The sequence below is a fragment of the Lactuca saligna genome, chromosome 6, assembly GCF_052625555.1.
Source record: "Lactuca saligna cultivar CGN05327 chromosome 6, ASM5262555v1, whole genome shotgun sequence".
Taxonomy (NCBI): Eukaryota; Viridiplantae; Streptophyta; class Magnoliopsida; order Asterales; family Asteraceae; genus Lactuca; species Lactuca saligna.
Genome location: NC_136422.1, coordinates 147,428,940 through 147,455,534, shown reverse-complemented (window position 1 = coordinate 147,455,534; position 26,595 = coordinate 147,428,940). Strand labels below are relative to the sequence as shown.

The 26,595-nt window shown below is 38.5% G+C and overlaps 1 protein-coding gene and 1 long non-coding RNA gene across 3 annotated transcripts; one reads left to right on the top strand and one right to left on the bottom strand.

Annotated features, from left to right (window-relative positions):
* The first annotated feature begins 17,194 nt into the window (after positions 1–17,194).
* LOC145003200 (uncharacterized) lies at positions 17,195–19,252 on the top strand. Its single transcript, XR_013661890.1, has 3 exons — positions 17,195–17,330; positions 18,415–18,497; positions 19,118–19,252. It is a non-coding gene; the product is annotated as an uncharacterized LOC145003200 (long non-coding RNA).
* Positions 18,982–23,655, bottom strand: LOC145003199 (NAC domain-containing protein 7-like). 2 transcript variants are annotated; one of them, XM_078962326.1, is made up of 4 exons: positions 23,404–23,655; positions 21,171–21,355; positions 20,675–20,950; positions 18,982–19,731 (listed from the first exon to the last, which is right to left on the bottom strand). In XM_078962326.1, the coding sequence occupies exons 2-4, from the start codon at positions 21,328–21,330 to the stop codon at positions 19,106–19,108; spliced, it is 1,062 nt and encodes a 353-aa protein (XP_078818452.1). In that variant the 5' UTR covers positions 21,331–21,355; positions 23,404–23,655; the 3' UTR covers positions 18,982–19,105. The 2 variants fall into 2 exon arrangements, with proteins under 2 accessions (XP_078818452.1, XP_078818451.1); XM_078962325.1 differs by lacking the exon at positions 23,404–23,655 and adding an exon at positions 23,025–23,392.
* Positions 23,656–26,595: the final 2,940 nt, after the last annotated feature.

The window sequence follows — 26,595 nt, the reverse complement described above, 5'->3', positions numbered from 1 at the left end:
GTCCTGAACAAAACAGGTGTTATCACCCCTAATCCTCTCCAACTTCCGATTCTCCTGACACATACCCTCTGCCTGGGCTTCCATGATCAAGCCCACAAGTGGAGAATCCACTAATATCCTCATACATAATGATGGAGTGGAAGACCCACTTGACTTGCGGCTCAGAGCGTCCGCAATCATGTTCGCTTTACGTGGGTGGTAAAGGATCTCACCGTTGTAGTCATTGACTACATCTAGCCACTTGCGCTGCCTCATGTTCAGGTTTGACTGATCCATGATGTGTCCCAGGGTCTTGTGATCTATGTAGATGGTACAACAGACCCCATAGATATAATGCCTCCAAATATTGAGGGCAAACACCACCACCCCCAACTCCAGATTGTGAGTAGGGTATCTCGTCTCATGCGGCTTCAATTATCATGACGCATAGGCTATCACTCATCCTCTCTGCATGAGGACTGCTCCTAGACCTGTGATGGATGCATTACAGTATACCACAAAATCCTCGACTCCCTCCGGAAGAGTCAACACTAGAGCCTCACATAACCGCTTTCGGAGGGTCTCAAACACCCTCTACTACTCGGGGCCCCACGGGAAATCTACCCCATTCCTTGTCAGACGAGTGAGAGGTACTTCAATCTTGGAGAAATCCTATATGAATCTCCAGTAGTACGCTGCCAATCCCAAAAAACTCCTGATGTCTGAAGGAGGTTTCGGAACCTCCCACTGCATGACTACCTAAATTTAGGCCGGATCGACCAAAATCCCCTCTTGGTTGACGAGGTGTCCTAGGAACTGGATCTCTCATAACCAAAAATCGCACTTCAAGAATTTGGCATAAAGCCATTCCCGCCTTAGAACTCCGAACAACTCCTACAGATGCTCATCATGCTACTCTCGGCTCTTGGAATACACCAAGATATCGTTGATGAATACTATGACCGAGCGATCGATCATTGGTCTACATACCCGATTCATCAGGTCCATAAGCACTACTGGCGCGTTGGTGAGCCCAAGTGACATCACCACGAAATCATAATGTCGATAATGAGTTCAGAATGCAGTCTTCTCCATGTCCTCCTCTCTGACCCAGACCTGATGATACCCAGACCAGAAGTCTATCTTGGAAAACCAAGACGCACCCTGCAACTGATCAAAAAAATCATCTATACTCGGGAGCGGATAGTGGTTCTTCACCGTCAACTTGTTCAACTCCCGATAGTCGATGCACATCTAGTGTGAACCATCCTTCTTTCTAACAAAGAGTATCGACACTCCCCACGGGGAACTGCTCGAGCGAATGAACTGCTTTCCCAGCAGTTCTTGCAACTGAGATGACAACTACTGCATCTTCGGTGGTGTCAACCGGTATGGCGCCTTGGCGATGGCGGCCACACCTAGCCTTAGGTCGATCCTAAACTCGACCTGCCTCTCCGGAGGCACTCCGGGTAACTTCTCTGGGAACACATCAACAAATTCTCTAACCACTGGAACCTTTGATACTGAAATCTGATCTCGGACTTGGGTATCCACCACATAGGCTAGATAACCCACATACCCGTGCTGAATATACTGTCGAGCCCTGGCAGCTGAACAAAACCATGTTCCCAACCTAGTACCCTCACCATAGACGATTAGTTCTCCCCCACTTGGGGTTCGAACGACCACTCGTTGGCCTTTGCAGCCAATCATAGCACCGAAATGACTAAGCAAGTCCATACCCACAATCAGACATACATCCTTTATGGGGATCAAAATCAAGTTGATCAGGAAGGACACTTCAAAGATCACCAACTCACATCCTCGATAGATTGAAGAAATAGAAACCCCATGCTTGTTGGTGATAGAGGCTCACAACGGACACTCTAACTCTCTTACCTGGACACTGAACTCCCCACTAAACGCTTGAGATACAAACGACCGACTTGCCCCCGAGTCAAATAAAACCAATGCAGCCAAGGAGTTTATTAAAAATGTACCTAATCACAGGTACAACAAATAAGCATAAAACATATATAATAAATAAGATAAGGGATAGAAACATACCATCAACCACATTCAGTGCTGCTGTGGCCCCCTCGGCTGTAAGCTAGAAGGCGCGCCCCTGAGCCCTCGGGGGCTCTGCTCTACCCCGCCTCCCATCGGTAATCCTCAATGTAGCCGGCTCTGGATCCTGCGACAGTTGGTCTTTACGTGACTAACCTGATGACAATGATAACATATCCTTATATCCGGGGCTGGGGTGGACTGGCGACAGTACCTCGCACAATGCCTCTCCTTGCCACATTTGTGGCACCCACTAACCAATCGGCATACTCCTGAATGAAACTTCCCGTACTTCCCATAAGTGTAGCCCTGCTGCCCTCTATACCTAGTATTAGCGGTCTTAGACCACTTCGGCGTTGGCTTGGACTGTGTTGGGGCCTGCCTTTGCTCTCGAACCTGCAACTCAATCTGAAGCTCCCTCCGCCTAGCAACCTCCTATAGATCTAGCAAAGTATCACATTGTGGGGTGGCAATAAGCTGACAGATATCGGTCTTGAGCATGCTCAAATAACATGTCATTTAAGTCTCTCAGAAGCAAACTCCGAGCAAAACATCGTCCTCTCATTAACATGCGGGTGATCTCCGTCACCGACTTAATACCCTGTCTCAGATCCAAGAACTCCTGAGCTAACCGTTTCTGCTTAACTCGTAGGAAATAGAGAGCAAAGAACATATCCCTGAATTGCTCCCAAGTAACCCCAACTCTGTGGTAATCAGTATAAGACCCAATCATCATGTCACACCCCCAAACCAGACAACGGAAACGTCTAGGGGCTTAGGTGACTTCATCTTGTATTATCATCACATCGTATATAATTGAAACAAGAAAACACCATCATCATACATATCAAAATACAACCATCATTGTTTACATCAAGTATAGTATCATAAATTACATGCCAAAATATTCAATGTATGATGATAAAAAAATATGACAAATTCCAAATGTTCTTATTGACCTCTCTGCTTAACGATTCCCTAAGAATACAAGTTATTTTGAAATTGTCAACATATATAATGTTGGTGAGTTCATAAGCATGTTTGAATGAAAAATTTTGTATTGTTCGTAAAACTCCAGAAAATCCAATATTTTCTGTAAAATGGTTTGGAAGTGATGTATCAAAATCAAGTATTAATGCATGCGTGTTTTCTGTTTTGGAAATGTATATAAAAATGTAATCCAGAAAATCCTGTATGTACTGTTGTAAGTAGAAGGTATTGTTTAACTACATGTTTCCAAGAAAATCAGATATTTTCTTTTTATAAAAGTGTTGTGGTTATAAAACCCTAAGACCGAGTATGAATGTATGTATGTTTTCATATCAACAAGAATTTATATGTATTATGTAAATTTATGATGGAGTTAATATCTATGTGAGTCGTTATAACCATACTTGATAATGAAAAATTCGTCTGTCATGACGTTTTTTCAAATGCCGACTTGTTTAAGTTAAGGTTTGTCACACTAGACTTGCCTAGTCTAACTGTAGCGAACAACCCAAGTGTGGGGTGTAACAGCCCGAAATTCAGGTACAACCATTTAACCCTTCATCTTTTCATAAATGTCATTTTGGCCCTTTGTGTTTGGCGAGTACGCTGGGCGTACAAAGAGTACGCTGCGCGTACTCGTGCGCTTAATTGAAACGCGTTGTCACCCGGGTACGCTAGGCGTACCTAAGGTTACGCCGGGCGTAACCGGTCCAGACCCAAAACCCTAATATGATTTGAGGGCTATAAAAGGAATGAGATGGCCTTGTCCCTCAGCCACCATCCTTCAGAAAGAAACCCTAAGAGAGCATTTCCTCCGTTTTTAGCTTGGGTGTGAGTGTTCTAAGCTTCAAAGTGTCATTTCAAGGTAGCAAAAGAGAAGAGGAGTCCATTGTGGAGGCTACAAGTTGGTGGACAAATGTAGATCCGAGGACAACAAAGGTTGGAGCTTCTTCCTGAGGTAAAAAGTTCAGATCTTGCCTTGTAGTTCTTATGGTATGCTTCTTGGACCAATTTCTAGGGTTTTTGGTCCCAAGATGGAGACTTTATGAGCAAGTAGTCTCTATTGGCCTAGATCTATCATATTCCAGGACTATTTGAGTTGTATGTTCATAAAAATGTAATCTTGGACGTAAATATTGAGCCATGCATGAGATCTAGATCTTTGGAGGAGAAAGGAAAGGTGTTAGAGGGTGTAGGGACCTTTACAGCCATGCCAAGGCTTAAAGGTTCCGACTTTATGGGATAAGAGGCTTAAGGAGAGCCAGATCTGGAAGTTGAAGGAGTGTCTTAACTGTTTTAGACCAAAATCCATGGAATGGCTAAATCTGAGACTTATGCTGGGCGTAACTCTTAGTACGCGCAGCGTAAGGGTTTGAGACCCCCGATTGTAGTTCATCGACGTACGCCCCGCGTACAGAAGCTGGTACGCCCCGCGTACCGCTTGCTGTTGACTTTTGGTTACTTTTAGGGTTTTGGTCAGCATGTGGACTTTTGAGTCAAGGAGGGGTGAAATGGTCTTTTACCCATCTGTGGGATAATGAAAAGGGTGTAGCTTAGTCTTGGAAGCCTATATTAATTAGAATGATATTTCCTTGTGAATAGGCGGGGTTGGGTCGTCGTTTTGAGATTCAGAGATACTAAGCACGTGAGATTCTAGACTTCCTACAAGGTGAGTCTTCTCACTATATTGTACCCGGAAGGGTATCTATGTGTGACCGGAAGGTCGAATATGTTATAAGATGTATGCATTGTATGTGATTAAGTTAACTGTTTTGTATGTGCTATGTATGCTATGTTTGATATGGGCCGGAAGGCATTATGTTATGGGCCGGAAGGCATTGTGATGTGGACCGGAAGGTCGACACGGGTAGGACCGAAAGGTTTACCGGGTTGGGACGGAAGTCCCCTGAGACACATGGACTGGAAGGTCATGGCCAGGAAAGGCGTATGTGTGTAAGTAGTATTTTGGGGAACTCACTAAGCATTTATGTTTACAGTTGTTGTGTTATGTGTTTCAGGTACTAGCGAGGATCGTGGGAAGGCACCGACGTGATCTGTACACACTGATGGAAAATTTATTTTATCATCTTAGGATTTGACATGTTTTGTATTATGATTATGATACATTGGATTTTTGTGGCTTGTGTTGGATGAAAACATGTTTTAAGATATGAAAATTTTGTTTTGACAATTCACGTTGTTAGAAGTTGGTATCAGAGCCTTGGTTTGAGGGATTCGGGTGCACCTTCGGGCGTAACTGAACTCAAACCGAGGATTTGAGAAAAAAATTCCAATAATAAAGCATAAAATTTTATAAGAGGTTTTGTGATAATCAAAAAAGGAGCGGTGTGTACGGTCAGCCAGCGCCCAAACGGTAAAATCCCTAAAATACCCTTACAATATGTGTTATGAGATATGCTATGATATGTTATGCATGCTAGAGTAGACTAGGTACTCATATTAGGACTAGAGTGGCTTGATTTGTGATGCCTTAGTCTAGGGGAATCCTGCTGCTATGAGATGCCTTGAGAGCGAGTATGTAGCCAATGCATCGCAAGAATAGAGTAGTCGCGTTCCGGGGTCCAAGGAGGAGGACTTGGGGTGAATGTTGATGCGGTGTAATCAGTAGTATAGGGCCCGTACTACTGAAGACACCGGATCAGTGGGCAACCCAAGTAAGAATCCTTTGGGTATCGGAGGCTGAGTAGGGTTGCATTATCGAGTGTGAGTATGCTCGATCGAGTCTCTGACATTTTTATGTTGTATTTCAGAGGCATCATGGTCGGGACACTCCACAGACCTGGGACGAGTGGTGTGAGTGACGAGGAGCTTCGTCAGATGATCCACGATGAGGTGGCTGCGGCAATCAGGACCGAGATTCCGGAGATGTTTGGGTCTATCAAGACCACGCTGTTGGACACTTTTGATGAGCGATACGCCGCGGTGACTGAGGTCGCAACCGCTGCAGCTACAGCAGCTGTGGCTGCTGCCAGACCTCAGGGAGGTGACTCGTTGTTGTTCTGGGAGTTCAGCAACACGAAGCCACCCGAGTTTGATGGGATGCATGATACGATCGCTGCGATGAGATGGATTGCTGCCATTGAGGGATGCTTCTATACGTGTTCATGTCCGGAGCATCTGAGGGTACGGTTTGCTTTGAACCAGCTCCGCCTAGGAGCGAAGGATTGGTGGAAGTTCGTGACAACGAACTTCACTCTTGCATAGATTTCAGCAGTGACTTGGGAGAGGTTCACCACCATGTTCAGAGACGAGTATGTTCCCCTAGTGGAGAGGGAACGACTGATTCAGGAGTTCTTGACCCTCAAGCAGGGTAATGATTCAGTTGTTGTGGTCACCCGGAAGTTTCATGAGAGGGTGATGTTCTTCCCTGAGCAGGTGTCTACTGAGCAGGCACGGATGAGCCGATATTTGGGTATTCTGAGGAGGGACATTCGGGAGTTCGTATCGAACTCGACGTACCAGACATTTGCTGAGATCCGGAAAAATGCCCGGAAGAGGGAGATTGAGTTGGAGACTCAGGCCAGGGAGGAGGCCGAGTCTCAGAGGATGGATCGGCGGCCGACTCAGTCTCAGCCGGCAGCCAAGCGGACCAAGTCCGCCGATTCTAGGATGGGAGGCCAGAAGGGCCGCACTTGCGGAAAGTGCGGCAAGGGTCATGAGGGGGCCTGTCAATCAGGTGCTTGCTACAAATGTGGCAAGGAGGGGCATATCGCCAGGGATCGCCACAAGGGATTTATGGTTTTCTTCCATTTCAACCAGACCGGCCATCGGAAGGCCGAGTGTCCTCAGCTTCACCAGGGATCAGCACAGGGATCTGCGCCTGCTGCTAGCGTTACCGAGATTCGATTGGCGAAGGCCGAGGCTCCGAAGGCTCGTGGGAGAGCTTTTCAGTTGACTACGAAGGAGGTCCGCACGGTGCCCGAGGTCGTGGCTAGTATGTATTCTTTCGTGTATTTACTTTTAATGTTGAGATATTGTGCTTATATTATGAAATGCGTAGGTACTTTTCTTGTGAATTCTATACCTGCCTTGGTATTATTTGACTCGGGTGCGAGTCGATCTTTTGTATCTTTAGCTTTTAGTCAGCACATCAGTATTGATCGGGAGGTGATGAGTCGACCCCTGAGGGTTTCCATAGCTGATGAGAAAGCGGTATATGCCACTGAGATGATTCGAGGATGTGTACTCGAGATTTTTGGTGTCAAGTTCCCAATTGACCTAGTTCCTATCGCGATGGGAGATGTCTGTGTCATGGTGGGCATGGACTGGTTGAGTAAGTTTGGAGCGGTTATTGACTGCGAGAGACAGCTGGTGACCATACGAGACCCTAGTGGGGGAGTACTTACTATGTATGGCAAAGGGACCCGGTGTGGGTCAACGTTTTGTTCGGCTGCCAGGGCGAGATAGAGTTTGCAGCAGGGTTGCAGTGGATTCATAGCCTATGTGATGGACACATGAGTGGCCGGCCAAGTTCGATTGACGAGGTCCTGGTAGTGTTTGAGTTTCCGGATGTTTTTCCCAAGAACTGTCGGGCGTGCCTCCGGAAAGACAAGTGGAGTTCCGTACGGATTTGGTTCCGAGAGCAGCACCTACCACCAAGGCGCTTTATCGCCTCGCTCCACCAGAGATGCAGGAGTTATCCTCACAGCTTCAGGAGCTGTTGGGGAGGGGGTTCATTCGACCGAGTAGCTCACCTTGGGGAGCGCCGATCCTTTTTGTCAAAAAGAAGGATGGTTCACACCGGATGTGTATTGATTACCGGGAGTTGAACAAGTTGACGGTCAAGAACCGATATCCGTTACCTAGGATCGATGATCTGTTCGATCAGTTGCAGGGGGCATCTTGGTTCTCCAAGATAGACTTGAGGTCGGATTATCATAAGATGAGGGTTCGGGATGAAGATATCTAGAAGACTGCATTCAGAACTCGTTTTGGACATTACGAGTTTGTGGTGATGCCTTTTGGGTTCACCAATGCCCCAGCTGCATTCATGGATCTCATGAACAGGGTCTGCAAGCCGATGATGGATCGGTCGGTGATCGTATTCATTGATGATATTTTGGTATATTCGAGGTCTAGAGAGCAGCATGAGGAGCATTTGAGGGAGATCCTTGGTGTTCCGAGATCGGAGAGGCTGTATGCCAAATTCTCCAAGTGTGATTTCTGGTTACGATAGGTCCAGTTCCTAGGGCATCTTGTTAACCAGAAGGGGATATTGGTCGATCCGGCCAAGATCGAGGCGGTGATGAGATGGGAGGTACCGAGATCACCTTCTGAGATCAGGAGCTTTCTAGGATTGGCCGGCTATTATAAGAGGATTATTAGGGATTTCTCCAAGATCGTCGTGCCACTTACCAAGATGACCCGGAACGGTGTTGCATTTTCATGGGGTCCGGAGCAGCAGTCCTCATTTGAGTCACTTTGCCAGAAGTTGTGTAAAGCCCTGGTGCTCGCACTCCCGGAAGGGATGGATGATTTTGTGGTATACTGTGATGCATCAATATCTGGGTTAGGGGCAGTGCTTATGCAAAGGGGGCACGTGATAGCGTATGAATCGAGGCAGCTGAAGCCTCATGAGTCGAGATATCCCACCCATGATCTGGAGTTGGGGAATGTGGTGTTTGCCCTCAAGATCTGGCGGCACTATCTGTATGGGGTTCGGTGTACCATATACACGGACCATAAGAGTCTGAAGTACTTGATGGATTAGCCAAACCTGAATATGCGGCAGAGGAGATGGTTGGATGTGGTGAAGGATTATGATTGTGAGATCCTGTACCACCCGGGCAAGGCTAATGTCGTAACTGATGCTTTGAGCTGTAGGGCGGAGAGCGCCCCGATTCGAGACGTTTGTAAAAGGTTAACAGTGATGACTCCGGTATTGGACACCATCCGAGGGGCCCAGGTTGAGGCTGCGAGACCAGAAAACCGAAAGAGGGAGCGAGTTGTCGGGCAGGTATCGGAGTTCGTTACCGATAGTCGGGGACTTATGACATTTCAGGGTCGGATTTGGGTACCGTTTTTGGGCGGGACGCGTACCATTTTGATGGAAGAGGCACATCAATCGAAGTTCTCGATCCATCCTGGGGCCACTAAGATGTATTTGGACCTAAAGAAGGAGTATTGGTGGCCTGTATGAAGAGGGATGTTGCATGGTTCGTCGAGAGGTGCCTAACTTCTCGCCAGGTTAAGGCCGAGTGCCATCGTCCGCATGGTAAGCTGCAGCCGCTGGAGATTCCCGAGTGGAAGTGGGAACAAATTACCATGGATTTTATCACCAAATTGCCAAGGACTGCGAGGGGAGTCGACGCAATTTGGGTGATTGTGGATAGGTTGACGAAGAGCGCTCATTTCTTGCTATCAGTGAGAGCTCTTCTGCTGAGAGGTTGGAAGAGTTGTATGTGAGGGAGGTGGTATCGTGGCATGGGGTTCCGATGTCGATTGTTTCAGATCGAGACGTACGATTTACTTCCAGATTTTGGAAGAAGTTTCACGAGGAGTTGGGTACGAGGCTGCATTTTAGCACCGCATACCACCCACAAACGGACGGATAGAGTGAGCGGACAATTCAGACACTCGAGGATATGCTCCGAGCGTGTGTTTTGTATTTTGGAGGAAGTTGGGACACCTATTTACCCCTGGCAAAGTTTTTGTACAACAACAACCATCATTCGAGAATTGGTATGCCACCCTTTGAGTTGTTGTATAGGAGGAGGTGTCGGACCCCCATTTGCTGGGGAGAGGTGGGGCAACGTTTAATAGGTAGTATGGAGATCATGCTTCAGACGACAGAGCAGATACAGCAGGTCAGGCAGAGATTGTTGACCGCTCAGAGTCGCCAGAAGAGTTATGCGGAAAGGCGTCGGTCCGAGCTCGAGTTTCAGGTTGGTGACCTCGTACTCTTAAAGGTCTCTCTTTGGAAAGGAGTGATCTGATTCAGGAAGAGGGGTAAGTTGGGACCTCGATATATTAGACCTTTTAGGGTAATCGCGAGGGTAGGTAGGGTAGCCTACCGTTTGGATCTACCTGCGGAGTTGGGTCAGATTCACGACACCTTTCATATGTCACAGTTGAGGAAGTGTATAGCCAACGAGTCGGCAGTGGTACCATTAGAGGATATTCAGGTGGATGTGGGCCTAAACTATGTTGAGAGACCGGTGGCAATTAAGGATCGAAAGGTTAAGGTTCTGAGGAACAAAGAAGTGCCTTTGGTGCAAGTGCAGTGGCAGCATCGGAAGGGGTCCGAGCTGACATGGGAGTCCGAGTCGGAGATGCGGGAGCAGCATCCGGAATTGTTTTCGGTATAAGACTTCGGGGACGAAGTCTGGTTCTAGTGAGGGAGAATTGTAACAACCTGAAATTCAGGTACAACCATTTAACCCTTCATCTTTTCATAAATGTCATTTTGGCCCTTTGTGTTGGGCGAGTACGCTGGGCGTACAAAGAGTACGCTGCGCGTACTCGTGCGCTTAATTGAAACGCGTTGTCACCCGGGTACGCTGGGCGTACCTAAGGTTACGCCGGGCATAACTGGTCCAGACCCAAAACCCTAATATGACTTGAGGGCTATAAAAGGAATGAGATGGCCTTGTCCCTCAGCCACCATCCTTCAGAAAGAAACCCTAAGAGAGCATTTCCTCCATTTTTAGCTTGGGTGTGAGTGTTCTAAGCTTCAAAGTGTCATTTCAAGGTAGCAAAAGAGAAGAGGAGTCCATTGTGGAGGCTAGAAGTTGGTGGACAAGTGTAGATCCGAGGAGAAAAAAGGTTGGAGCTTCTTCTTGAGGTAAAAAGTTCAGATCTTGCCTTGTAGTTCTTATGGTGTGCTTCTTGGACCAATTTCTAGGGTTTTTGGTCCCAAGATGGAGACTTTATGAGCAAGTAGTCTCCATTGGCCTAGATCTATCATATTCCAGGACTATTTCAGTTGTATGTTCATAAAAATGTAATCTTGGATGTAAATATTGAGCCATGCATGAGATCTAGATCTTTGGAGGAGAAACGAAAGGTGTTAGAGGGTGTAGAGACCTTTACAGCCATGCCAAGGCTTAAAGGTTCTGACTTTATGGGATAAGAGGCTTAAGGAGAGCCAGATCTTGAAGTTGAAGGAGTGTCTTAACCGTTTAAGACCAAAATCCATGGAATGGCTAAACTGAGACTTATGCTGGGCGTAACTCTCAGTACGCACAGCGTAAGGGGTTGAGATCCCCGATTGTAGTTCATCGACGTACGCCCCGCGTACAGAAGCTGGTACGCCCCGCGTACTGCTTGCTGTTGACTTTTGTTGACTTTTAGGGTTTTGGTTAACATGTGGACTTTTGAGTCAAGGAGGGGTGAAATGGTCTTTTACCCCTCTGTGGGATAATGAAAAGGGTGTAGCTTAGTCTTGGAAGCCTATATTAATTAGAATGATATTTCCTTGTGAATAGGCGGGGTTGGGTCGTCGTTTCGAGATTCAGAGATACCAAGCACGTGAGATTCTAGACTTCCTACGAGGTGAGTCTTCTCACTATACTGTACCCGGAAGGGTATCTATGTGTGACCGGAAGGTCGGATATGTTATAAGATGTATGCATTGTATGTGATTAAGTTAACCGTTTTGTATGTGCTATGTATGCTATGTTTGATATGGGCCGGAAGGCATTGTGATGTGGACCGGAAGGTCAACACGGGTAGGACCGGAAGGTTTACCGGGTTGGGACGAAAGTCCCCTGAGACACATGGACCGGAAGGTCATGGCCTGGAAAGGCGTATGTGTGTAAGTAGTATTTTGGGGAATTCACTAAGCATTTATGCTTATAGTTGTTGTGTTATATGTTTCAGGTACTAGCGAGGACCGTGGGAAGGCGTCGGCGTGATCTGTACACACTGACGGAAGATTTATTTTATGATCTTGGGATTTGACATGTTTTGTATTATGATTATGATACATTGGATTTTTATGGCCTGTGTTGGATGGAAACATGTTTTAAGAAATGAAAATTTTGTTTTGAAAATTCACGTTGTTACATGGGGTGTCAGCCCTATATAAATCTATACACAAACTCTTGCTCTCCCTCCAGGAGACCCTGGTTATAACTACAAGCTACGATTGTACACTCGAGAGGTGTCAACCAACATGTCTCACTAGATCCTTAACTAGGTTTATGCGAATATTGTATTACACTGTGTATAATGTTTCTGTATATGTTTTAAGTTTGCAAAGTCTAACGAGTATGTACGTGAATGTGTGAGGCCCAACATACATGTAGAAGGACAACTAAGGCCCACTAAACATGTAAGTTATTTCTAGGCCTAAAAAGCATGTAAGTTATTTCCAGGCCCAATTTCAAATAAAATGACATTTTTAGCCCACCTTTGTTAAAAATAACATTTTCGGCCCAATATCATGAAAATTGACATCTTCGGCCCAATTATATAAAAGTTTACATTTTCGGCCCAATTTATTAAAATTGGCATTTTCAGCCCTTTTTAACCGAAAAACAACATCTTTGGCTGAAATTTGTTTAAAATGACAATTTAATCCACAAAAGTCATAATTTTTCCAATTTGGCCTATAAAACCATGAAGGCCAAATTTAAGTTAATTTTGTAAAAATTTACTCTTTTGGCACTTTTTAAAACCATGAATATCATAAAGACCAAATTTTTATATAAAAATGACTATTTTGGTCCTTGATAAATCGTAAGTATCATAAAAGCTTCATCTTTTTGTTTATTTGTCAAAAACGGTCCCTTTACAAGATTTTGTTTAGTTTTTCAACATCCTTGACATGTTTAACACTTTCATCTTCATGGTAAGTTGCCTAAAGTGTTTTAGTTTACAAATAGCACCAAGTTTTGGTAGAGTTTTCGAGATTTATGAAGTTTCATCACATAATCACAACATATAACCTAGAAAACATACATAAACATGCACAAATACATTGATCTATCACAAAAGCAACTTGTATTCTGCCCAAAAACATAGTAAAAACCGAAAACAAGGGGGTATGAACTCACTTAGGGGTGTTGAATTCGGTTTTGGTGAAGAATGAGAGAGATTCTCGGCCTTGCTTGCTTCTTGAGGAGAGATTTCGAGTCCTAGGGACTTCTAAGAGCATGAATCACGGTTTAGAATGTTAGTAAGTGAAAGATTTTTCATATGAAGTTAAACACTTTAAATAGAAAGTATCTTACCAAGTATGAACTTTGATGGAATGTTCTTGAACACACACACACAAACACACACGAATTTCTTGATGAGAAATAATAGGCTTCTTTAGAGTTATTAGAGGATTTTAGGGATTGAAGATGGATGAATTGTGGTGGGGTGAAGGATCTTGGGCCATAAATAGAGAGGAAGGAGGCTGGAGATTAGAAAATTTTGCATGAAGGATAATAGGTTTCTAGATGTATGTGATTATCTTGATACATGATAGATAATTATGTGTTGTCAAGCTTAAATTAAATCTTCCTCCATTTCCTTTTTTTTTTTGAACCGTGAATGGGGTGAGGGAAGGAAAGAATTTGATGTTGGGCTTGAATTGAATATATCCGAAAATATAAGGTCCACTAAATAAAGTTTTCGACCCATTGGGCCCACCGATGTGTTTACGACCCATTAGGGCTAATGAAATCATTTATGGCCCATCATGACCCATTAGGGATAAGATGAATCATTCTAGGCGCACATGGCCCACAATACTTTGGTTTCATGAATGTGGGTCTAATTAGGGCCCAAATAGTGTTCCTTGGCCCAAAATGGCCAAGTTTACTAGCCTATTAGGCCCAGTAAAAGGATTCTAGTCCAATCTGAGTTTAAACATGAACATTAGGGTTATAACCCACAGTTGAGTGTATGAAATGCTTTGAATTAGGTTTTTGAAATGAACATCATGTATTATCAAGATTAAAGTTGCAGAACACATCAAAAGTTTATTATATATTGATAAAATTTCCTAACCGAGAGTGCTAGTTGTGACATCATCCCCCCGGTAGAGGGAATTTCATCCTGAAGTTCTTTTGAAAGGTAGGATCATGAATGAGAGAATAAGTGAGGGCACTTCTGCTTCATCTGGTCTTCGTGTTCCCATGTGAATTCTGGTCTACACTTAGCGTTCCATCGAACATTCACAAACGGAATACGACTCTGTTTCGTACACTTCACTTCCCCATCCAAATCTCGACCGGTTCTTCGATGAACAGGAGTTTCTCGTTTTATTCGATTTCTTCAGATTGGTATTTAATTAACTAAATTTTTGTATTTACAGAGAGATTTTAATTTGGATAAGCTTAGCTTTAATCCCCAGCGTGCTCAGTTGTTGCATAGAATTGATGCAAGTCTATAAAAATGTTATAGAGGCCGGAAAAACAAAGCACATACTTATTTTCAGAATGTTGGACGGCTTGCAGATATCCCAAGGGCGTTAGCCACCCCACCCCCAAAGGGTATATCACCTGCAAATTGAGCGCACACAGTCGAACACTTTCAAATGCCTGAACTTATAAAGCATACGACGACAAACAAATGAGTTTGTGCACTACAAAAGGTTGTAAATAAGGGGGTATCGTGCTTGTATAGCAGTGTCTGTCTCAAAGAAGTAAGTTATGCTATATTTAACTGTTTATTTAAAGTATAATTAATCTAAATTTTAATGTTAAATAGGGCATTAGTAGACTCGAAGCATTTCGTAAGGCTAATACCAATCGTAAAGGTGTATTTAATAGTCCTACAATCGAGCAATGATATGTATGTGGTAAAATTTTTTTTTCGTGTGTGTGTGTCTATATATATATATATATATATATATATATATATATATATATATATATATATATATATATATATAATGATGTTAATCAATTTTTTTTGAAAATACAGAATGCTTTGCTACAAGAGATCAATAAACAAACCCAACCTTATTCTGAAGCAAGCGATCTGACGTTACAGGACATAAAAAATGTTCTGAAAATTTTTATGGTGTTCGACACGGCTATATTAGAGGCATCGGGGGTAAACATTCTATGGTTGTGTCCATGTACGATCAGGAACAACCAATGACACAACCATCTCCACAATCACAGGTAACACGGCTGTTTCATTTCTAAATCTAATATATATATATATATATATATATATATATATATATATATATATATATATATATATATATATATATATATATATATATAGATCCGGTAAGAAATTTTTTTTTGTAGGAAGGTAAGAAATTTTTTTTCGGCGAACAAAATAAATGAATCATTAGATGAATCAATAATAACATGATTCACAAAAAAAAATCCCGAAAAAATATTTCGATGATTTTGTTAATATTCACTAAAATTGTCATAAAATGAATTTTTTTCTTGATTTACCTAAAAATGAATAATAAAAGTGTTCTTTCCGGATTTTTTTTCTTGTGAATCATCTTACTTTTGAATCATCTAATGATTCATATCATTTTTTTTCCTAAGAAAATATGTATATAAAAAATTTCTTACCTTCCTACCAAAAAATTCATTCTTATTTGATCTTGACTCTCTCTCTCTCTCTCTCTCTATATATATATATATATATATATATATATATATATATATATATATATATATATATATATATATATATATATATATGTTAGTTTGGTAATAGTTTATATGTTAGTCATTGTTAGTTTGGTTATAGTTTGATATATTGGTATTTTGTAGTTTGATTATAATTTAATATGGTGGTATTTTTTAGTTTGATAATTGTTAGTTTATGAAAGTATAATGTTATAAATGGAAAAAAAATGAAAAAAAGTATAATGCTATAACGTGTTATATGCAGTATGTGTAGCATGTGTGTTTAATTCTAATTAGAAAGTACTATGTTATAATGGAAAAAAAAAAAAAAACTAGGATGCTATAATCGTCATGATCTTAGTATGTACTTTGTTTATATTTTCCTAAGTTTAGTTATTGTACAATGCTATAATGAAAAAATAAAAAAAAAGTACAATTCTATGATGTATATATTGTCGTAAGTTGTTGGTTTAACTTATAAGACAGCTGTTTTCTTTGTAATTGAACATGCTTTAAACAATTTTAAAAGACCCGACATTTAGTGTTGCACATGAAAAATGGTTTTGTTCGTTGCGACAAAGAAATGATATCGTAGAAATGAGGAGAGCGATGATGACAAGTAGCTATTTTTAGGATATTTGTAATGTTTTGTTTTGTAGACATGTATTTTGGATATTTGGTAGTATGTGTGGATGAGTATTTTGAACGGATGTCATTTGGATTAATATTTTGGACGGATGTTGGATTAGATTAATTTCATAATAGTTTTTATACTTTTTATATATGTTTTTTCTAATTTTAATGTTAAATACAAAATAAAGAAAAATACAATTAATGACAATGCCTTTAGTGGCGACACACTTGTATTAACGGCAACATATAGCATTATCCGCGACTTGGGGAGTATTCGCTGCGAGAAATCAGCGGTGACAACTCATACTTTTAGCGGCAACGCTTGTTACTGTTAATACTCGTATTTCTTGTAGTATTAGAGCTCACTTTCAATGCATAAACAGATTTTAACTTCTCCCTCCCTTATGCTTATAAAACTTTTTATTGTTCAAAAAAATCGTTTGATGGGATTGTTTTGAGCTTAAATACTTTTACGAATCCTATATTATAAACTTTTAGAAGGTTTTAATATCGATGCATAATTTATCAAAAAAATCGAAGTATTACAATAGAATGATAGATTAACATAACCGTCGTATTAATCAATACATAGATCTAAGGAAGGGAAACACTTTATCAAACAATAAAAAAAAAGACCACAAACGAACCCTAACTCCAATGAAAGAATTGTCTCTGTCGTCAAACTTGGTCAAAAGGTTTATTCTCTGTGTGTGGATGTGGTTGCTCTATCTTAATTGTGAACCTATATGAGTACCATAAGAAGAGCACGCCTCATGATGGTGTCTGCTGTGAAGTTGGCATCGCTTAAAAGGGAAAACAAATTGTAAAAACACAACCATCTTATTGACCTCAAACAAAGTAAGACCTATCATTATTATTGTTCCTTGTTTGTTAGATTCATTACAGAATCATCGACTCATGCCATTACTTGTCTTTTCTTTTTCTCAATATTTTATAGATGGAGAAGATCTCAAGATCCCACCTGAATTCCCTCAAACTTCATTATCAGATTCAGAATACAAACCTCGTAATATATAGATATTCTCTCTTAGATTGCTTCAGTGAATTCTTCGGTTATAAGTGGGAGTCCTCGAATTCATGGTAAGTCCTACATTTTTTCCCATAAAGCCAAACATGCATACCGTAATACTGTTTCCCTTTTTAGGATCTTGTCTCAAAATTTATAGTTCTTTATTGTTATTTTTGGGTAGTTTGCGTAGATTTTAATTTCATAATTTTTGGTTCAACATTTAAACGGATCACAGGGTTTCCATGCATGAAAGGCTTTACATTTCGAGATTCATTTGTGCTAATTTTGACAAGTTGATGGACTGTGGACTTTATAGAGAAATTGTCCATAACAAGCAACTTTTTATCCTGTTCTTTTTTGCTTTTATGCCATTAGTGTATGTTAAACTTGTCGTGATCCCTTGATTAACATACTAACCAGCGAAAATAAGCAAACCATTCAGTGTCTGGTTCGACGTACCTTCTTCACCAATCATGCTTTTACCTCTATTTGATTTTACACAACTATGTTTGCCCATACTAAATGATATTATGTGGTTTGGCAATTATTATACGGAAATTTGGCCTCTTGTTTCGATTCCATAGGGATCCTATCTAGAGTGATAATTAAGCGGTTTCCTTTTTTCACAAAACAATGAACCAAAGGTCTCCATCTATGTTTGTAGAGCTAATTACAATCTCTCTCTCTCTCTCTCTCTCTCTCTCTCTCTCTCTCTCTCTCTCTCTCTCTCTCTCTCTCTCTCTCTCTCTCTCTCTCTCTCTCTCTCTCTTAATTTTAATTTTTTATATCAATTTTCCTTTTTAATCTCATGGTATGCCATGAATCCTTTGGTAAATCTACCCGAAAAAAAATATATATTTGAAGTATATACCTTTGAAGGCAGAATAGTGTGAATTTTATTTATGTTGAAAACTTTGTATAACAGAAGAGAATTATATTGCACGTTTTGAGAGGGAGTTACATGCATGGTTTTCATGTTAATTGACATACTCCGATTACCAGGTTGATTTCATCAGCATCCCCCAAACATGCATCATGTCATAAACTTCATTCGCAAAATTATTTGTCATACACTACCACACCTATGCACACGTCCTGACTACTGATTGATTATGCTGCTAATTTTTCGGATATGCTATTTTTTCTTTCCATCAGCTATATATATCCCGTAAAATCAAGAAGCTTGTTATTGCGCTGTAGGTGAATTGAAGTTTTCCGTCTATACATTTGTTATGCAGGTACTTTGTTCGGATGTTGTTATATTATTAAGAACATTAATCTAGTAACTAAATCTATATATAGTTATACGTACTTATAGCTATTCTTTGACATCATTGTAGTATAAACAGTGGAAGATCTGGGACTTAATTTTCATTGTTTACACTACAAATTTTGAATATGGTATTGTCACTACAAAAGTTTTCAATGCATGCATGCATGCATCATAAAAATCGTTTAGAAATTTTCATTCTTTACGCTACCAAATATTTACATTTTTATTAAACATTCGCATGTGCATACGATGAAGGCAATGAATGATTAAGCAACAAAACTATGTATACAATGATGATCAGGAAAAATTCATTAGCAATATATATCAATTTTTGAACAAACGATCGTATTAATAACGAATACCAAATTATTAAAATCAAGATAATACATATTGTATAGCTTAGCACAACAAATTTGATGACCGATATTAGACTTATTATGTACAACAACTAGATCAACAGTTTGATACTTTGATATATATATTAGTACATTCACTTTAGTCACTATAATATATGCCTCATTTTTTTCCTTGATGAACAAGGAGTTCAATTAAAGTTCTTAATTTTTTGATTAATTACTTCCACAGATCAATCTGGCAGGTGGATGTGGATATCGAGGCGCCTTCTGAAGCCATCTCATCACTCTTAGACTCGCTTAAAATCATGTTCACCTGTTCAGCAGCCATTTGAAGTGACGATGAAGGAGGATTCAAATAATTGTTTTCCTTGGTGACTGCATCTTGATCGTTACTAAACTGAGAAGCAACAAATTTATCCATTACACGCCAATCAGTCACTTGAACATCATTTCCACCACCATCGACATTATTATTATAACCATAAAGAAAGTTGGGGTTCAACTGGTGATCGGTTGGAGGTTGAAAAGTGGTTGCATAGGAAGCATTAATGTTACCAGATGAAGATTGTGGAAATCTAAGAGACTCTAATTGAGGAAGCTGGAGGAAGGAGTGCTCACGAGGGAAGTTATAATGGATTTGATCATCAAGCTCAGATTTCGCGGGAAATTGATGATGGAATGAACTGTTTGATGTATAAGGATGAGAATGAGATACTCGACTTGGGGATTCAAAATCCGGCATGAATGAGACTTGGTCATCGTACCAACACACAGAATCATGTTCATCCATTCTACGTACGCTTGTTATTCGTTTTTTGAACACCCTGCATACAACCCATCCTTCTTCCTGTTGCAAATAAATATAAAGAACGATGCATGCATTAGAATCAGTTGATAATAAGTCAACTCATAAAGTTATATCGTTTTTGTTTAAAGGTAAGTATATATCGGGATATCTGATGAATATTACCAACGCATGTGTTCAAAAACTAGCTTTTGTTTGGCTTCTACGATCCATTGGAATTATTAGACTTTCATCGACTTACACATCTATCATTTTGTTTTTTTATATTACTTTATATTAAATTATTTTTCTTACAAATACATTCAACTGTATAAAGTTCAATGAAATATATTTTTCAAAATTACAAGGTTTCTTTTGAAAAATTGAATGACTATTGAATTTTATATATATATATATATATATATATATATATATATATATATATATATATATATATATTGAACAGTATATATAAATATATATTGAATGCCAATATACTGTAATGTTTGAACATTCTATAATGGTTAGACATATCTATCTATCTCATTCAACTCTCACAAAAAACTATATTTTTGCAAAATTAATTTTGGATTCATTTTGTAATAACAAACTAATTCAAGAATATTTAACTTACTGAAGCTGTTAATTTAATCATAAAAGTTCTCCACTTTCAACGTACCTTGATTAATGGACAATTAATTAAACTATCTTCTAGAAGAAAAAAATTGTTTCAGGAGATAAATAGCAAATGAAATGTTTTATTTTTTATGCGAAATAGTTGCAATTAATTCTCTGTGATGTATATTATACGAACCTATATAGGTTCACCCGTGGAAAAATGCATGCGATCACTTTTGTCATATATTTAGTGAAACTAAAACTTGCATAGTAAATTTTCCTTGTTTCTTGAGACAAAAGAGTGAGTGATTTTCTTTCTTTCTTTCTTTCTTTTTTTTGGATCAATATACCAAAGACCTGATAGAAGGGTGAAAAATATACTACTTGCCTGAGTCATAGCATTTTCATTGGTTTCTAATCTATACTCGTGCATGATCCAATCTGATTTCTGTCCATTAGGAGCTCGACCCTTATAAAACACCAAGGTCTTTCTCATGCCAACAAGATTGTGCTTCGAGTATATCGCCTTATCTCTTCCAGTGGCTTTCCAGAAACCAACTTTTGTAGCCCTATTAGTTCGAGTTCCTGTCGGATATTTCTTGTCCTTGTGGCTAAAGAAATACCACTCATTTTGTTCTTCAGTTCCTAGTTTGCATAATTCTGTTAAGATAACATAAATATAGTCAATTACAGTTTGAATGTCTTTCATTATCGTATTTCATATTAGAATTATATAACTACTTAGGGAGTTGGAAAGTTAGTTTGCATCCATGAGATGTGTAATGCCATACTAAGTTGTATTGCACAACTCAAACACATGTATCTAGAATGCAATTTTCGAGGAGCATCTAATTAACTTGTATTGGTTCATGTTGAATACCTTGAAGATCCCATGGTTCAATTCTATAGAGATCAATATCTTTGATCACATCAAGATCAATTCTTTTTGCTGCAATCTTTTTCCTAAGGTAGTAATCTACAAGCTCTTCATCCGTCGGGTGGAATCTAAAACCTGGAGGAACGTGTGAAAAGGTATTCATCCTCTCAAAGGTGTGAGTCTACAACCTGCAATGGGCAAATACAACTATTGATCAGTAAAAGAAGTAGAGATAATGTATTATATATATCGATGCATTCTCAATTCACATGTGTTATAAGTTTATCAAATGAACAGTATATATCACATGTGACAAGTAGAATATTAAGGACATGCAGTTGCATCGATGCAGAGTTTATGGAACGAAATGAGCGGTTTTGAGTATAAAGAATTGAAGGGAACTTATTTCACCATTCTAGCAAAATTAACGATATAAGTTCTTCGCCACTTCAAAAAAAACTTTTCCTGATCTCTTTAGTGGAAGCTGATCAGTTTTGTACAAAGAATCATGTTTAAGAGGAAAAAAAGTTTTTAATTTGATCATCAGAGCACGTTCTTGGACTAGCTAATGGTTTTTTTTTAATACTGAACCTATATAAGTTCAAGAAGTTAGGTCAAATTAACAGCAAATATTTTCATAGCTAGTATTTCATGAACATAGTGTTTATAGAACATTAATCATATTAAACTCTTACACTAAGCCCAGACTGATAATACAAAGAACATAAATATATAGAAGTAAATTAGTGAAACGAATAAACCTATATCTCATAACTATAAAGCTGAAATATTTATAACTCATAGCATATTTTGAACTCTTAATCTTTATTAAGCCTAACCTTTTTGGAATTAATGATTAAATAAAACTAATTAACAAGATTCTTATTGCTCTTCATACTCACTTTGAGCCAGATACATTCGTAAGTAACTAACACCTAAGCACCGGTTTTTGAAGAGGATAACTTCCTAATATTGTGATGGGTAAAGAAGATAGTCTTTTCTTACACGATATGAATCCTTAACCTTGCAGTGAAGGAGGAGCAAACATAATTGATGTTATTCATGTATAAGATCATATAGAAGTGGCTAAAATCGAGGTACATTAATGGGGGGAATTTTCTGTAATACAGAAGAAACTCCTAATGTAGAAGAAGATAAATCAGATGAAAACACAAAGAAAAATTGCAGAAATTAACATGGTGTAGGGTAGAATGTAAATTAATGATGTGAAGAAAATGAAATGCAGTGTGTCGACAACGTTTCTGCCATGCATACTCATGGGAGAAGCACCATTTTATTACTTCATGATCAAGATAAAACTACTCAAGTTTGCTTTTTCTTGAGGAAAACCACTCAAGTTTTGCACCACCCATCAAAAGTAAATAACCAGATAATAATGCATTATAAATAACTACATCTTAACAATGTCAACATACTAAATCGCTTCAGATTAATACACCTATAGAAGTGCATTGAATCAATCTGCTAAGATTTAGTTAGCAAATTGATCTCAAACCAGAAATGGAAACAAAAAACAAGAAGTTCAATTAAGGAAATATAATCATCGAGGTAAGAAGAAAACATAGATGACCATGAATTCTGATCTGTAAAAATGACTAAATAAAAGTTGGAACTTTTTTAAGTCTATTCGTCATTGAACAACCGAATATATTCTCCTCTAATCTTAATACATAAACTATGCTGGAACGTAAGTTAGAAGAATAATCATATCATGGGACTAATGTTGGATTTGAGAAAATCATTCCCAGGAAACTGATTAATATCAGAACGCACACATACATAAAGAAACTATAAAGAGAGAAGATCATGAAGAAGATGAAGAATAACAATCAAAACCTTGGAAATGGTTTTTATTATCGATCAAGTAATCAAATTTCTTCAGACAGATCTGGTTCTTCTGCTACCAGTAGATGCTGATCAGAGAGAGAAATAGTTCCTTTTGGTACAAGATCCCTCGTCGTCGATTAATAAGCAAGCAAAGGAGACAAAAAAACAAAGGCAAAAGAGCAAAGAAGAAAAGAAAGTTTGGGACCCAAACGTTTTAATTTCCTCGGGAATTGAAGTGATGAAAAGAAGTTTGTCCTTCGGCTGTCTAAAATAACATCAGATCCCGAGGAAATAAAATCTAATACAACAAAAAGAAAGGAAGCACACAAAGTTGTTTTGTTAGAAGAGCTACATAAAACCAAAGGATGAACACAAAAGTGTATCTTACTTAATTACAGAATTATATCTCTATATCTTTAGATATTTGAAGAAGATGATGGGAAGAGCTTGATTGCCGGAAAAGCTTCCTGCTGAGAAAAGAGAGGAAGATGATGCGGAGAAAAGGTGGCGGTCATTCACTAATACTCCACCATCCGGCACCAGCTACTGATGGAGACCACACCAATTTATATATCTATATATATACACACAAACACACATATATATACCAGATTATCTCTTTTCTTCAGTTTTTTAGGTCAATGGAGAGAGAGAGAGAGAGAGAGAGAGAGAGAGAGAGAGAGAGAGAGAGAGAGAGAGAGAGAGAGAGAGAGAGAGAGAGAGAGAGAGAGAGAGAGAGGTGATTTTTAAGAATGTGACGACATCGGATCACTTAAAGGACACCCACACCTACATACCCGACCAAAAAGAATGTTTGGGAAGATTTCCTCTTTGGAGTCTTTGTTTCTATGGTTGGAGCTTCTTATTTTAATTATTTCACTAGATTTTACTTTGTTTCTATGGTTGGAGTATCTTATTTTAATTATTTTAGTAGATGTAAAATTGGTGTAAAAATTAATTAGTTTTGAGATATAAAAGTCTATTAAAAAAAATTTATATAAAAGAATATGAAAAACAAATATTTTGAAAATAAAAATTTGAAATAACTACGACTGAATGATAAATAAGTAAGTATTTTTCATGAGTAATAAGAGAAAATTGCTCTCATATAACATATAATTATAAATTATAAATAGATAATATACTCGTATACAGGAGTGGACGTAGGATTTTACAACAGGGGTTGCACGGGAGAGTCAAGGGTTGCACAGTAGATGAAAAAAATTTTAAAAATTTCGAAAAATTTTCCACTGCGACCGGAAAAGTTAGGGGTTGTCGGTGCCACCATGGACCACCCGTAGGTCCGCCCCTGCTCGTATAATTCAATAGCATCTACTCAATGATTTATGTTTAAATAAAACTAAACATGATTTATAATTTTAGTATTAAAATTTTATGTTATACATTTTTATTTTGAAATTAGTTGTCTATTAATTTTTCTTTTTAATTTCCATCATAATAATTAATTGATATATAAACCATTGTTTGTAAAATAATGCAATGTAAGGATTCTTTTTTTTATTAATTAATTAAAAGCCACTTTTTAAAAAAAATTGAATTATAATAAATATAATTTTTTGATAATATTTATTTAATTTGACTTGTCCTTCTAATTTACAACATTTAAATATTTTTAAAATTTTGAAAAGTAGTATCCAATTAAATATATTTTATATAAATTAATTTAATAATATGATTTATGTGTTGGATTAAACATACTATTTAAAATAGTAAATAAGTATATTGTAATATTTATTTTAAAAAAGGGAAAATGACCTAAAAAGGTAATATAAATTTCATTTTGTACATCTTTTGTCATGTTTTTTTTTTTTTTGTGTGTAAAATAAGCCTTTAAACTTATTGTTTTTGTACACATTCAGTCCAAAGATTGAATTATGTTTTGCAGCCAAAAGGAACAATCTTGAAGAATAAGGACTAAAAGTGACAAGTGACGGAACTTTAGAGGATTGAATAATTAAAGAAAAGAAAATCCCAGTGAAAAGCTAAATCCACATCGTGGACTTCACTTACACGACGTGGATTTGGTGATTCTAGAAGATGATTACATGGGAAGTTAAAGTCCTTGCCCGATAAGGATTCATCCAAATTCACGACGTGGAGTCCTAATCCATGACATAGAGTGCAAAATCACAAATATTATATATATCCTTGGTGCTTATGATTTTAAAAGCTTGACCAGCGACTAAGATGGTTAGAATACGATTCTGGAAGAAAAAAACATAGAGAAATCAAGCATTAACATCCAAAGAAGACGAAAGAGTTGAAGATCGCAACTTTATCTTGGTTTAGTTATTTAGTTAGAGATTTTGCTAGTTGTTTATTGCATGTGTTTGATTGTTAATGCCTAGCATGCTAATATTTGATACTTAAATTTCTTGAAATTCATGTTCTGTGTAGCTTAGTGAACAATAAATCGAATGAATTTGAAACCTAGTAATTTAGTGGCATTAGATTACTAGAGCTAGGATCGAACCAATCTTAGATTAGTAATTAAAGTATTTAAATTTGGCTGTGTTAGAGAACATATATTGTGATTATAATTATGTTTGTTTAACCGATCTTACATAGCTACATTCATAATTCATAGTTGATTGTATGTTAAATTATGTGTAACCATACATAGTTCTACATGAATTAGTTAAATATTAGTAAATTAGGACTTGAATTGCTATTAATATAATAATTGGTAACTAACATGAGTTATCCATAATTAGTAGCTAACCATTGAGGAGAAGTGGATTCAAACTAAACAAGAGTGTTTTTAGTCATTGATTGAATTTGATAATTCAGAAAGTAAGTTTGTTTGAACTTGTAAAATCAGATAAAAAAAATTGAAATTATGTTTGCTTGTTTTAAGATTAATATTTAGTAGATAAATTAGTTAGCTTAATCCGTTCCTTGTGTTTGATATCCAACTTACTTTACTACACTATATACTGACTAGGTACACTACATATAGGTGCATTAGTATATAAGTATTTAGAGATATAAATTTAAAGCTAGATAGGTATAATCTATGCACATCACTTAATTATTAATTAAGGTTAATTATTTTGTTGAGTAGGCGGAGTCTAGATCCGGCAGTTCGGGTGCTAGGTTTTTCGTGTCATCAGTATTAGGTGAGTCTCCTCACTTACTATTATATGTATGGTAGGGTAGCTATATTATTATGACAAGCAGGGTTTAGTGTGACTGAGGCTGTTGATAGCCAACCAGGGTTGTCGATAACCCTTCGAGTGTGCTGTTAGCTCATCGGGATTGCTGATAGTCCTAGGGTTGTGGATATCCCATAGTTGTTTATTTATGTTGTGTTATATGTGTTATCTTGGGAACACACTAAGCTTTGTGCTTACAGTTGTTGATTTATATGTGGCGGGTACTTCACAGGACCGCGGGAAGCTGAAAGTCTGATGGTACACACACGCTGGGGAATTTACTATTGGGACATATTCTTATGTACTATGATTTTTAGGATACTTGTTGCTTTGGGATGATCGTGTATTTGATAAGTTGGTTGTGAAACTATGGTTTTTGGAAATTTAAAAATGAAAATTTTGGT